We start from the raw sequence: 14,997 nt of genomic DNA, 5'->3' as shown, positions 1-14,997 counted from the left end.
ACTTGTAGGTGTGTGTGTGTTTTAAATTTAGTGGTATGTATATTTAATGAAATAAGTAAGAAATTATGCAAAGTTCCAATATATGCATTATAATCCTGCAGCTCAGGGATGGGGAATGTTTTCAGTCTGAGGTCCACCTTTCTTGTTGACAACCTTCCAGGATTTTCATGCCAGTGGTAGGTTGGGTCAGAGGTAAATGTGAGTGGAGCAACAGATGTAACCCTAACCTTATGTACAGTAGTCTACATTCTGATCATGCAAAAGGCAGAGGTTCACACACTTCTCCATCTTCCATCCTTCATCCAGACAAGCAATAGGCATTTGTCACAGTTCAAAACACATTCCAAACAAGCAAAAGCACTTGAGGACACGAAGCAGGACCAGGGAGGGGAATGGGCTGAAAAGAGGCCTAAGGATACGGAGGCTGGGAGGGCCCTGTTCAGCTAACATCCTGAGATCCCTCACCCCCTACTCTAGATGGGGAAGAGGGTGAGGACAGGAGAGTGCCTTGTCCAAGGTCAGCTAATAAGTTCATGGCAAAAGCAAAGGGCGTTCTGATTGATAGCACAGTCTCTTAAAAGATCATCCAGTCCTGCATACTTACACAGTGCATATCAAGAGTCTGACAGCTTTTCTGGCATTCAGCTCCAGTTTGGCCTGCAGTGGCATTTCTGCAGTTAAAGTAGACCATGGGGGCAACGCAGACTAGCAGGGCAAAAGGAGAGAAAATGTGTAAGAGATGAAAGGACAGGCTTGGGTACCACAGAACAGGAAGACCTCAAACAAACCTTTTGAACAGAAGTCTGCTATGGTTTGTGGAACTATTATATAATTAACTATGAAGCCCGTATTAACTTGAAGCTTTTAATGAATATGGTTTTCCAGTGAATATTTAATCATTGTGCCCAGTTGTCATTTTGTAGCCATCTACAATATAAAAGGCTTTTAACAAAATAAGGAACATAGCCCAATTGTCTGCAACTTTCCAAGATGGAAAGTAAGTATATATAACATATTTTACATATATAGGTATATTCTCCTTACCCTGTTTTGTGTCCCCATCACCAATGCAGTTCAACTTTCCTTGGCTGCATGTGCTATGTAAAAGAAAGAGGAATTAGGTTTGCTTTAGCATTCACTTTCTGGTTGTGCTTCAAAACTTGGAGCCTTCAAGTTGTGAGTCTGTAGTTGTGCCCTATACAGAGTAGAGCAGTTGGGTTTACTCCAGAAATACCAGTTATTTAGGGATATTTAGAATCTGAAAATGGGACCATACAGGTCACTAATTTGGATGTTTTTCTAAATTCTGTTGCTCATTATGTATTTAGGCATTTTGGTCTATTTACTTATAAGATATGGAGGGGAAATTAGTTAGGTAGCGATAAAAGAATCTGGGACAAAATGCAAGCATTCCAGATACCGGCACTACTTAGTCATGTATTCTGATAATGCTAGAAGAGCCTTTGCTATGAGTTGTAGTCCCTAACATTTGGAGGGCACCAGGTTGGTGAAGGCTGTACTAAAAAGTTAAAGGCAGCAGCTTGAATCCTCTTACCACAAAACACCAACATCATGGAGCACTTCACCGGAGAGTATTGACGTTCCTTTGTAATAGCATGGGCATTTGTTAGCAGGTACACATTTTCCATAATCATCCATGTAGGTTCCAGTTTCACAGGTGCATCCATCAACTGGGACAAATTTGACATTGCAGGTAACATCAGGTTCACTCAGAGATCGGCAAGTAGGTTGACAAGAACTGATGGAATAGCTGTAATTCAGGGATTTGGGGCATGAAGTGGTGTATCTGGCTGGAAAGAGAAAAACAAACAGTTTGATTGATTGATTGAAAGCATTTCTGTGACCTGCCTTTTCGTCCTAAGACACAGACATACAGACATACACACAGTAGTTTACAAAAAAATAATAATTAAAAAATAAGTTAAATTACTAAAGGAAGAATACATGTGGTTATATAGATAGCTAAATGCCTGCTGAAACAGAAGCCAGGCAGACCTTCAGGAGGGCATTTCATAGTGAGGGTGCCACAACTAAAAATGCTCTGTCCCTAGTACCTATCTGCCACAGAGCATCAAGGAGACACAGAGCAGAACTTGCAAGGGCAGGTTCTTATGGGTGAGGGCAATCCTTTAGGTATCCAGGTCCCAGACTATGAATTTAGTGGTTAAGACCAGTACTTGGAATTGAGACCAGAAGCAGATAGCCAGTGAAATTAGAGTAGTATTAGTGATGTGTTCCATACATTCACCTCAGATAGTAGCGTGGCTGCTGCATTGTGAAATCTGCAGCTCCCAGATGCTTTTGGAAGGCATCTCCACATAGAGTGCATTGCAGAAACCTAGCCTGGATAAAATCAAGGCATGAATGCCCATGACTAGATCCATCATTAAAAAAAAATGGAATTTTTTTTTTGGGGGGGGGGGGATGTGTCCTGAAGTCTGTTACTCCAGACCATCACCAAGAGAACCCAGCAAGACAAGGAAAATGCTAAGATTCATTGGCACAAAAAGTTCTTTCATTTTAAGACCCGAGATGGCTGTTTAGAAGACTTACCACAGACATTGGTCCTCCATCCTGGAAGCTCTACTTTTTCAGCTGCACAGGCTCTAACATAGGAAGAGAGGGCAGCACACATGCAATCCTCACTTCTTTCACAGTTGCAGGTGTCAAACATGCAATTCTGGGGAAGTGGAAAATGCTCTTATTAAAAACAATCCATTCCAAGTCAATTATCCTTTTCCTACTGTTTCTCAATTTGACTAGATTAGATTTCACTTGTAACTTTTTTTCAGACTAACTTATATCCCGTTCAGTGTCATCTCTCATCCTTTAGCAGGCAGGGGCTCAATGTACTTGGCTTCAGCAGGAGAATTGTATCATGTGCCTTCAGGCCATTTTAGCAATACAATAATTGCTGACCCAAATTGGATTTTCAGTTCTGAGTTTCACTATTGTCAGTCTTACATTTTGGTTCGTAACTGGAAAGGGAAATCAACATTACTTGCAAGCAACTCAGGATTATAAGCATTATGCTTCAAAGCAAAATGAAGTATCATGTGGCGTGTATGTGAATAAAAGGGGAAAATATTTATCTATATTTAGATCCAGGAGATGACGGAAGTATTCCTACTCAGACTAGACCCATTGAAATTAATGAACCCAAGTTACTTCTGGCCATTAACTTCTGTGGGTCTACTTTGAGTAGGACTATCACAGAATACTTGGGACGCGGGTAGCGCTGTGGGTTAAACCACAGAGCCTAGGACTTGCCGATCAGAAGGTCGTGGTTCGAATCCCCATGATGGGGTGAACTCCCGTTGCTCGGTCTCTGCTGCTGCCCACCTAGCAGTTCGAAAGCACACCAAAGTGCAAGTAGATAAATAGGTACCGCTCCAGCGGGAAGGTAAACGGCGTTTCCGTGTGCTGCTCTGGTTCACCAGAAGCAGTTTAGTCATGCTGGCCACATGACCCGGAAGCTGTACGCTGGCTCCCTCGGCCAATAAAGCGAGATGAGCGTTGCAACCCCAGAGTCGGTCATGACTGGACCTAATGGTCAGGGGTCCCTTTACCTTTACCTATCACAGAATACTACTCATTGAGTTCAGACATTCATCTGACACAGAAGTCTTAAAGCCAGTGAGCTCATACATGTGCAACACTAGATTTCTCATCAGTTGATGATACAGAGGAGAATATGTGAACTGATTCTTTTGAAAAGTTTATGTGTGGTGATATGGAATGGCATGAAAACATTGTCTGTGGTACAGTGATATCTCAGGTTAAGAACTTAATTTGTTCTGGAGGTCTGTTCTTAACCTGAAACTGTTCTTAACCTGAAGCACCACTTTAGCTAATGGAGCCTCCTGCTGCCGCTGTGCTGCTGGAGCACGATTTGTGTTCTCATCCTGAAGCAAAGTTCTTAACCCGAGGTAATATTTCTGGATTAGTGGAGTCTGTAACCTGAAGCATATGTAACCTGAAGTATATGTAACCCGAGGTACCACTGTATTTGATTTGTGATGGCCCATTCAGCGGCATAGCTAGCCACTTGGGTGCTGGGTGCGGCACGCAAATCCTGCAGCTGGGGGTGGGACAAGCCACCCATGGGGGCGGAGTGGGCTTTATGGAGCCTCTCTGCCATCTCCCCCTCAGCTGTAGAACGGCTGAGGGAGAGGCAAAGGGCAGATGCAAGTCCTATGCTGCCGTTTCAGGCAGCACAGAGCCTGCAGGCGCCCAAGCCACCACGTCACTCCCAGTAGAGACATGTGGCTCGGGCACGCTGCAGGCCCCGTGGTAAGTGCCGGCCCCTGTGGTGTAGCGCCCAGTACCAGCCGCGTTTCATTACGTTTGTTGACTGAACTAAAAAGTTTCATGAGCCCAATTTTTATTTTAAAAAACTCATATTTTTGTCATTATGCCATCCCCCTCAGTGATGACACCTGGGGAGACCTGCACCCCCTTCCTCCGCCACTGGGCCAGTTTACTCATGGAATCACCATTTGATACTGTAGTCATCAAGTGATGTGCATGCATTTGTGAACTAGTCCTTTAAACGCTCCTATGCCTTCTAGTCAAATCCTGACTGGCTTTTCTCCCAGCCTTCAGAACATCAAGAAGCTCTATTGAAATTCTTTCACATCATCTTCACTCCTGGACATTCTGTTTATGCTCAGCACTTCACTGCCTCAGCAAGGCCTATGTTAACTGCACAGCACTCAGCTCCCTTACTCCCTTGTCAGTTTCACCCTCTCCAGTTGTTGATTTCTGCTTTACTCTGTGAGGTGACATACCTTGCCTCATCCCTGAAACATGTGATGGTATGGCTTGGACCCAAGTGATCCAGTACTGATGACACCTTCCATTTAGTTCCACCCATTTGGTCTTGTCCCACCAGTATGTTTCCTTATAGATTAGTGGTAGCCAACATGGTGCCCTCCAGATGTTTATGACTACAATTCCCACCAGTCCCAGCTAGCATGGCCAGTTGTCATGGACAGTGGGAGTTGCAGTCCAAAATATCTGTAGGACACCAGGTTGCCTACCCCAACCAAAGATACTTTTCAGCTTCCTCCAATAAACTGTTTTCAATGAGAGGTAACAGATAGCTTCATACCGTATGATAAGAAGCTGGATTAACTGAGGCATGACATTTAGCAAAAGGTCCTTCAGAGTCAGTCAACAATCCACACCAATGTCGGGCGTATTTTTCTACAAAGAGAAGAAATTAATCCATATCATTTTGGGAATTTCTATAGGTGCAAATGGCAGCTTTTACCTCAACTCACATCACTGACTCTAGACAGGATATCCTGGTGCTGCTACAATGCTTGTTCTACTCACTGCTGTTCACTCATTACTGAGCCTCCTGAAGCCATGGACTGAGGAAGGAAATGATCTAAATCTTGAATATGTGCATGCTACAGATACCCAATATACCCAATTATGCATAGGGCTGTTAGTTTATAGACTACTTGCAAAACTTACAAGCCACAGTCTAAAAAAGAGGTAGCCATGTGTACATCCACTTACCGTATTTCAATGGGGGGTGGCATACCTAACTTCTTCTGTTTAGATTGTGGCTACAAGATCTTGATTTGCAAGGTTTTATTGTTATTTATTCCCCCTGATTTCCCCATTTATTAAGATTTGTTTTCAGTTAGTTCTTCTAATTTGTTTATTTCTATTAATTTTCCCCATGAGCTAGGTAGAATTATAATTTCGAAGTGTTTGTGAGTCTTGCTTATAATTCTCAAATATGCCTACCATTTTCAATGCTAAGCGTGCAAGGGTCCTCAAAACTTTGTTTGATGTTGGGACATGCAGCCTGAGTTTTCCAGGTGTTAGCAAATGCAGATGCTGTTCCTTCCACCACTCCACTTATGGCTGTGAAGTCATCCATCTGGCGCTTGTCAAAGTTTCCACAGAGACCTTTGAAAGAAACCCCAAAGAGTTTTATAGTCCAGTTTTACAATACTTTGCCCCCCAGGCATGCCACAAATTTCTTTTTGCTTTAAAATACTTCTTACCACAAGTCCTTCCTTTGAAAGATGGATCCACATGAATATACAATTGCATTGTGGGTACGAGCTGGATTACTAGCTGAAGGCCAAAGTTTGTATGCACAATGATGAAGAAGGATGAAGGTCTGAACATGGTTACATTAGCTATGGACAAAGAAGACACCATTCTTATGAGATTCAGAGCTGCAACTGCCATCCATTACTCAGGAAAAGAAGAACCAGATTTGTGAAGGCCAATTCATGCAAGCACGTTGGCATGTTGTGACTGTGGGCTGGATGGATGTGTGAAGGGTTTGATACAAGTTGAAATAGTTATATGTTTACTTTCAGATTGTGCCCAACCATCAGCCCAATCTACATTGGCCACCATATCATTGTTTGCCCCAGTTTTGTTGATGATTAAGTGGTATGAACTGAAACAATAATGTGACATATATGGCATGGGTCTAACAAATCGTAACCATCAAAGGATTGGGGGAATATGATAGAATAGTCTGGCACCAGAATGATAACAATGATAGCACCAGAAATCTTTTAGAAGGCAGTCCCATAAATGGGGTGCAAAAAAGGGCTTATTTCTGGCAGCCAACTCCTTAATCTCTGGACACCAGGTGAAAGACCTTTCACAAAATATATCTCAGCTGATAAGTAGTTTCCTATAGGAGGTGGCTGTTGTTCACATACTCTGGTCACAGCTACAGAGATAGCTTAGGACCTTGTAGTAAACAGCAGCAGTTTATATTCTCATTATGGAGAGTCCTGGTTAACAAACTTGCTACCTAATCTGGAAGTTCCTTTCAAAGGTTGCCTTACATACAAAGCATTATATTATAGTAGCTGTGGCCGGATGTTATTAAAACATGGCTGTTTGTAAGAGAATCCTTCATTTCCAGGGGAAACCTCTACATTAGTTGTGAAGAACATTTGGTCTTTCAAGTGTTGCTGAACTACAATGCCCATCAACTCTGCTATTGGCCTTGCTTCTTGGGGCTGATGGGAGTAGTGGTCTAGCAACATTCAGAGGGCCACAGGTTCCCCACATCTGCTCTACACAAACCCAACTTTCTTTTCCCAGTAGAACTGGAAAAGGGAAAATAGTAACCCAATGAAACCTTGCTAGCTTGTGGAGTAACAAGCCCTTCTGCTGAGCTTGCCCCTAAGATTTCAAACTTTTAAGGCTGCCATGGCAAACAGAAATTTCTGACATGCAACATACCTGCTGATAGAGGCAACTGAGTGTAGAGCGAGTTGACTAATACACCACCGTTAGGACTGATCACAATGGTCTGGTGACAAAGAGGAAAGGAGTAATAATGAGTTTGGTGATAAATTACTTCTTGTGTTTCTTCTAATAAGCTTTATGGGGGGGGGGGAATAAAAACTATTGCATGCAGGTCCTGCTATCAGATAAGTGAAATTAGGGAGTGTTCAGCATTAATGTAACCAATCTTGAATGGTTGATTTTGAGGCCGGACACTTTTTACATCTATCTATCATCTATCTATCTATCTGTCATCTATCTATCTATATCTATCATCTATCTATCTATCTATCTATCATCTATCTATCTATATCTATCTATCTATCATCTCTATCTATCTATCTATCTATCATCTATCTATCATCTATCTACCATCTATCTATCTATCTATCTATCTAATCTATCATCTATCTATCTATCATCTATCTATCATCTATCTAATATGCATGTTAAAAAAGGCAAGCTTTTGGCAGGTTGCCAACCATGAGAAGCATATTGTTCATAAATAAGTTCAAAGGATGCTCCATCAATCCAATCCTGATTCTTTCCATCTCTCCGTGCATTCATTACTGTGAACACTAAGGGGCACAAATTATACCATAATTTCATAAACTGGTAAAAAAAAGAAGATGATAGGTTCTGAACAATATGGTTGACAGTGTTGGCTTTTATGATTTAAAACCTCAACTGATTATCCCACCCCCATGCCCCATTCTTCCTCCCTTTCAAATAGTTCTTTCGACGACATTCTTCCAACCAATTTAAAACACATTTTCCGGTCATTCTCTAATTGAACTTTTGTGGGTACTAAGTCATTTTGCTTTTCATGGACAATATGCCTTTTCAGAGCTGATTATTGTCATGGAAGAGCTCCTTTTCATGGTGGAGCTGGCATCCCAGCAGAGAGTCCCACTCACAAAAAAGAGTCAGGAGAGATGATTTCTACTACTTTCCCTAGCAGCTTACTGTACTGCTTCCCATGTTCTTCTGGGAGGTCCTCCAACTCTTTGGAGTAGCTCCTTGGGTGTTGCGGGCATCAACAAAAACCTCCCACTTCCATGAGTACAGTTCCACTCACTGGTTGTCTGGATTTGACCCATTGTCTTCAGGAATACATAAGGGCAATTTATTTGATACTTTATTATTCTGACTCTAATACTTTGGGTATCAGCTAGAAAAAGCAAGTTGCCTTTACATACAGATTCTATTCTAGGAATGGGTGAATCTGTCACTTTTGGTCTCTCTCAGATTTTCCAGTCTCAAGCTTAGTTCTCCACATTTCCAGATCAGTTTGCATTTTTACAAAAACTCCTCATGAAAATTTATCAGCATTTTAATGCAAACGTTTTATGCAATTTTGTTTGTATGCAAATTGGCTCACATACACATTTTTGCAAAGCTGTTTCTCTTACTATAATGCATTTCTGCATGTTATTTTCACTAATTCAATTTTTAAGCACACTTAAATTGTACCTAAAGTGTATTTTAAGCTTCAGTTTATGCATTTTTGCACAGATTATTTGACTACAAAACTGTACTGAAAATTGCATAGAAGTGCAAATTTTGAAGAGTGCCTGTGTTTAAATCCCCATATAGTTTTGGAAAGTGTGAATTAGCCAGGTGTGTCTTTAAATGTGAATGGAATTGTATACCCGCCCCCCCCCCAAGGTACTCCTGTCTCTTAAGGCATTGTGGCTTAGAAGGTGTTCTCTATCCTTTGGTTTAGAAACTTACAGTCTGGTCTCCATTGATGTTGAGGGCAACCATCTTCAAGCATGTCTCAGTCTCTGTCAGGCCACATTTGCGGAGTTCTCCGAGAACACTAAATGTATCATCTCCACAAAACTAAAAAAGCAAGCCAACACCCAAGAATTACCATCTGCATTGCAAACTTACTGCAATGGCGCCTAGAAATTAAGATTGCACTGAAAAAGTATCGCAGATGCACAGTTCTAGCTTCCTTGAACTCAAAAGTATTTTGGTTTTAGGATTTGATTTAACTTCTTATAAAGGTTGCTTTAGCTAGGGAAACTGATTCAGGATCTTTTAAATGAGAGAGTAAACATTTTGAATCAAAACTGTTGAACAGGAAAATCTGCTACTTCCCCCCTTTATAGATATTGAATGTGTTGGGCTTCTTAAAAATATGTAAGCAAACTTTCCAAGTTGTTTTAGGGCACTCTCATGGGCCTTTTATTTGAATGTGTGGCATCTCCCTGAACAACTTTATTTCAGTTTCATTGTCGTATCATATGTAATTCTCCTGATATGAGATTCTACCCCCCATGCCCTGCTTTATTAATTTCCCCCAAAGGTGTCTCTTCTGAGTCTGTGTCTTCTACACATCTAAAAAAACCATTACTGCTTTAGGGAAAATAATGGTGTGATAATGTAGAAGCAATAAGGAAGTGAGAGGGATTTAAAACTTGTAAAGGGAAACTGAATAAGCTGTGTGCCATGATATCCAAACAAGGGATTTACTATTGGAACAATTACACTGGTTTTATAATCCCAGAAAGAGGATTAGTGTGTGTTTGTGTGCCTGTATAGCACTGTGGTAATGGGGACATTTTTGCTAATTATAGTGACAGTATATCGTAAGTGACTTGCCTTTGAGAGAACGTAAACGCAATCTCCATGGACATTATAACGTTTTTTATCAAAAGTGGAGATGTGTGATCCACCTTCTACTGAGCAAATGCCAGGACATGGGAGTTCTATGCAGTTCCATTGGCCCCCAACACAGGAACTTGAAGTGAAGGAAGAAAGAGAAGAAACATACATTTTAAGGAAAGATATTGCCACTGGCATTAGCTTATATTATTTTCCATTATTAGTTCCATTCTTTGAAGTGTATGTGGAAACATTTGTAAAGTGTAGGAACCAGCACAGCTTTGTGTTTAAAGCGTCAACATGTGGGAACTTAAAAGCTATGGGTGGGACTCATCTAATGCTTCCCATCAGAGGAAGTTCCACACAAGGACTGCTTGCCCAATAGGACTTTCCTTCCTCTCCTCCTGCCACACCCCTTGGTGCCCTCTGAACATGGCTGGGGGGGGGGGTCAGGACTACCCCTGGAACAGCATGCGGAGGAAGTAGGGAGAGAACCAAAATGCTTGCCCTGATGGAGTGATTGCCTTTCTCAAACTTGAGTCCCCAGATGTTGGACTACAACTCCCATCACCTCTGGTCCTGGTAGCTAGGAATGATGGGAGTTGTAGTCCACCAAACGTGCCTTAGCGCAATGTTGAATTCTTCCCTATGAAGGGCTCCACAGCTCAGTGGGAAGCACAAACTTTACATGCAAAAGGTTCCAGATTCAATTCCTGGAATCTCTAGTAAAAAGGGTGATGTAGCATGCAATGGGAAAGATCCCTGCCTGCCAGTCAGAGTAGATAACAATAGTCAAGATGAACAAATAGCGTAATCTGGCAGAAGGCAGTTTCCTAGGATCCTATTGTTACTGTAGAATTTTAGCTTAATGATGTGAAAAGTCGCTACTAAACCATCTCAGTGGTAATCCTGACCCATTGAGTTGTACAAAAGACTGGCTTCATTTGGTCATGCCCAAGTAGCAGCTTGGTATGTAGCAGAATGGGACGTGGGTGGTGCACTGGTGTAAAACCACTGAGCCTTTGGCTTGCCGATTGGAAGGTCGGCAGTTCGACTACCCATGACGGGGTGAGCTCCTGATGCTCAGTCTCTGCTCCTGCCAACCTAGCAGTTCAAAAGCATGTCAAAGTGCAAGTAGATAAATAGGTACCGCTCTGGTGGGAGGGTAAATGCCATTTCCGTGCGCTGCTCTGATTTCGCCAGAAGCAGCTTAGTCATGCTGGCCATATGACCCAGAAAAACTGTCTGTGGACAAACGTCGGCTCCCTCGGCCAGTAAAGCGAGATGAGCACCATAACCCCACAGTCGTTCACAACTGAACTTAACTGTCAGGGGTCCTTTACCTTTTTTATGTAGCAGAATGGCTAGCAGAGGCCTTATGGGCAGGGCTAATGTGACATGCATGGGAACATAAGCTGGAGTGTGGCCACTAGGTCAGGGGTTGGCAAGTTTTACCAGCCATGGGCTGGAAATTGCATCTGCGCATGTCCGTGGCGCTGGAAATCGCTTCTGCACATGCCCAGATGCCAGAAATTGTGCCTGCACAGAAGCAATTTGGGGCATCTGGACATGCGCAGATGCGATTTCCGGTATCTGCACGTGCGTAGATGCGATTTCCGCTTAGTGAGTCCCCACGCCACGCTGTGCTGGTTTAGTGCAGTGGGTGAAGGACTCACTAAGCGGGTGGGGCGGCTCAGGGGCCTGTAAAATGGTCTTCGTGGGCCACACGTTGCCGACCCCTGCACTAGGCAGAAGCCAAGGTAAGGAATCTATCACAAATACAGTTGAACTTTCATTGGGAATCATGTTCAGAAATAACTCATTCAAATAATTAGGCAGAGCTTTTAAAATGTTGAAATCATGGATCAAGCCTAGATTCCTACACAAAGTACTTGTTCATCATATTAAAGGTTGTCAATTACCAAGAACGGCAGTTGTCTGAATAAGTTGTCCCTGGAGCATAGGATTTTCCATTGTAAACACAGGAACACTGCTCGTGGGGGATGCAGCCAGCATTGTCAATGTCATCATATACAGTTCCTAAAGGAAGAAATAACTTAAACATTATAATGGTTAAAAGATGTTAAATGATAGTTGGTTACATGCACAGCTTCCTTGACACAAATTATAATTGTACCATCTCTTTTCCTAAAAACAACTTGCCTTTTCTGTAGATTTCCTTGCTTGCATGTTGAATACCATGAGGCGAGTGCCCCATTAAGATCTGTGGCGCTTACTACTGAGCAAGTGTGTAAAGGGCTACAACAGTTGGATACAAAGGTGGAAGCTTACCTGGTGGACAGAAGCAACCATCCACACAGTGGTCCTCACACAGCTGAGATCTTTCAGAGTTGGAGCAAGTGTCTGTACAGGGTGATTCACATTCTTGATACTGCATGTTGGAAGAGCATTCCATTGCTGAAAAGAAGGATATTAATTATAACTCAGTTACCCTTTGATACACGCAGCACAATTCCTTATAGTGATTCTGCCTTGAACAGAGACCTGCCTTCTGTGTGTTGCATTTAATGCTTTTCTGCTGCAACTCCAAATGGCATCTGCTTTCTTTTGTAGCCACATACCACAACTGATGAATGTTTTGACTGGGGTCTATTATAATTCCTATGATTTTTTTCATTATGCTAGAGCAGTGGTGGGGAACCACCAGCCCAGCTGACTTCTGAATCTGGCCAGCTCCCCTGTGCCTGGCTTCATATGGTCTTAGGTGTGGGAAGCTTCAAGCTGTGGCTTGAATCGGATGCCTTTTGAATTTGGTGCCCTTTTCTGCTGCCCTGCAAGATGACAGAAAAATGTATCAAATGCAAAAGGTGCCAGAAGGAAGAATCAGAAGTAGACTTAAGAGTGTGGTCCTGATTCTTTAATTGAAGCCATTCTGCACTTTTGGAATTCAGGCCATAACTGGAAATTCAGGCCTCATTGACCTGTCAAAGTGGCCCTCTCAGAGGGTTAGCCACTGTTGGATCTGACCCTCCAGCCAAAATGGAGTGGCCCTGCACATCATGTGACCAACCAGGCATGTATTGTGGCTTGCCATTTGCTCAGTGGTATATGTGCCTCCACTTTTTTGTGGGCCCTGGTGGCCTAGCTGGTATTTACCATTTGGTTAATAGACATTAGTTACATATTATTAATATCTCCTTCTGAACCCATCTGCCTGATGGACTTTCTCTCCTTTCATAGTTTATTGCTCAAGTGGTAAGACTGTGGGGAAAAGGTCCTCTCAAAAGCAGGAGCAATATAAGCTGGGGCATCTCTGATTACTTCATTTCTCTATGCACTGCAGATCATACCTCCCAGACTCACCATTGCCCAAAACAGCAGAGTTGATGAGCAGATGAACATCTAAACTTCTAAATTAGTTGCATTTATCATTTGATTGCTGAAAACACAGTGTTCTGATACATTCAAATAACTCCTAGCTGTCACTATGTCCTCTAGTCTGCTTCTTTTCCAGTTTCTCTCAGCTATGTATCACCTGCAAGTTAGAGGTATCTCTCTATCTCCCACCACCTGCTACTTATGCAAGTCATTCATAAGCAGGACAAACTCAATATAGGGATCTATGAAACACTTCAGCTTCTTATAGCCTGGTGCTCATCCACTAGTCAGGTGCTCATCCTGAGACCTGCGGGTATAGGGCAGTATACAAATTCAATTAATTAATTAATACCTTTATAAGCATGCAACTTTGTGTGTACTCTACTTTGGGTTGTACCTTCTAATTTCCAGTTCACCAGAGTAATTGCTGAATATCATGTCAAGCTGTATCAAATGTCCAGCTGAAATAATTGACTAACTGTGATTTACACTTACGGCACAGGTCTGGGCTTCTCCAGTTCTGAGGTTCCCCACCAGCATGAGCACATTGCCGGGAATATTCAGCAAAAGTGTCGCAGAGACAGGAGGTGATATCTTCTTGTTTACAGAGGCACAGGTCTTGTACACAAGACTCAATGTAGTCATTAACTCCCACCACAGCATTGCATTGAAAGAATGAAGAGCCAGTCAGTACATGCTGGCAAAGCTCCTAGATGGAAAAGCAAAAGCAAAAAGTTTTTATCCAAAAAGGACTGTTTTTAATGGTGATTAACTGATCCTAGATCAGGGATGAGGAATCTGTGGCCTTCCAGATGTCGTCAGGCTCTCAATGTTTTTCATCAGTGGCCATTCTGGTTGGAGAGTCCAGCTACATGTGAAGAATGACAAGTTTACCCATTCCTGTCTTAGATGACAATGACATATTTAGTACACAGGGCACTTTGTAAAGTGCCATAAATACAAGGAAAAGAAATCAGGTTCTTGCAACAAGGAGCTTATAATGTTAATTTCAGGAGCTGAGGAAACAACAATATATTTTCTCGGCCGTTACAATTCTTCCTTAAGATTTAAGCATCCTTTTGGAAATAAAACAAATGTAAAGTGTAAGAATAAGCAAAAAAAATCTTACAAACTCATCAGTGCAGTTGCTCAGAGAGACCGGCGTAGGATCCTCACATTCTTCTGTCGGCCCATTCATTTTCTGCATATTCCCAAACTGCAAAGTAGTTATTTCAGCCCCTGTAATGAAAAACAGCAACCCATGACTTCAAAAAGATTCATATGAGAAAGTATCTTACATTGAGGTTGTTGTTTCAGTTTGGCAAATGAGATGCTGAGAGGGATTCCCCTACTCTTAGTAAAGCATTATAGCACAATGGGATGTGCAGTAAATATCTTGTGGGAAACCAGATGTTTCCCCCCGCTTGGACAACCCTTCAGAGCACCAGCTGGGAGAACTGTACAGATCACATGGCTCTCTGTCAGCCAGTGGGATAGGAAAGGGCCAGCATGGGCTGAAGCACACACCTGTTTCAATGGGGAAAGAGCTATTGACTGTATGGGAACAGCACATGATTCTGAACCCTAGTTGCGTGGAAGCCGCTTCTCCATGGGTAGCTCCTGTGTGACCAAGGCAATGTTTAAGCAACCAACTATGTGAGTGAGGGTCCCAACTTCAGATTTGCTACCTTTCCAGGAGGACTGTCAATTCCACAGAGAGGTCATGTGTGTGCCCCCCCTCCA

General features: G+C 42.4%; 1 protein-coding gene across 1 annotated transcript in view; it reads right to left on the bottom strand.

The window, feature by feature from the left end:
• Positions 1–14,997, bottom strand: part of LOC310672041 (mucin-5B-like) — a 62,875-nt gene that overhangs the window by 39,970 nt on the left and 7,908 nt on the right. Inside the window, exons 6-19 of the mRNA XM_083428572.1 lie at positions 14,384–14,493; positions 13,750–13,963; positions 12,208–12,333; positions 11,838–11,955; positions 9,913–10,051; positions 9,037–9,147; positions 7,258–7,327; positions 6,048–6,185; positions 5,785–5,949; positions 5,135–5,229; positions 2,575–2,701; positions 1,556–1,811; positions 1,045–1,097; positions 605–705 (exon numbers count right to left, since the gene is read on the bottom strand). Of these exons, the coding sequence (XP_083284698.1) occupies positions 605–705; positions 1,045–1,097; positions 1,556–1,811; positions 2,575–2,701; positions 5,135–5,229; positions 5,785–5,949; positions 6,048–6,185; positions 7,258–7,327; positions 9,037–9,147; positions 9,913–10,051; positions 11,838–11,955; positions 12,208–12,333; positions 13,750–13,963; positions 14,384–14,493 (1,823 nt within the window). The remainder of the gene's footprint in view (positions 1–604; positions 706–1,044; positions 1,098–1,555; positions 1,812–2,574; positions 2,702–5,134; positions 5,230–5,784; positions 5,950–6,047; positions 6,186–7,257; positions 7,328–9,036; positions 9,148–9,912; positions 10,052–11,837; positions 11,956–12,207; positions 12,334–13,749; positions 13,964–14,383; positions 14,494–14,997) is intronic.

This window comes from Podarcis tiliguerta (assembly GCF_965153285.1).
Source record: "Podarcis tiliguerta genome assembly, chromosome: 1".
NCBI lineage: Eukaryota > Metazoa > Chordata > Lepidosauria > Squamata > Lacertidae > Podarcis > Podarcis tiliguerta.
Note: the sequence above shows the minus strand (reverse complement) of the source record. Positions and strands in the feature narration are given on the sequence as shown.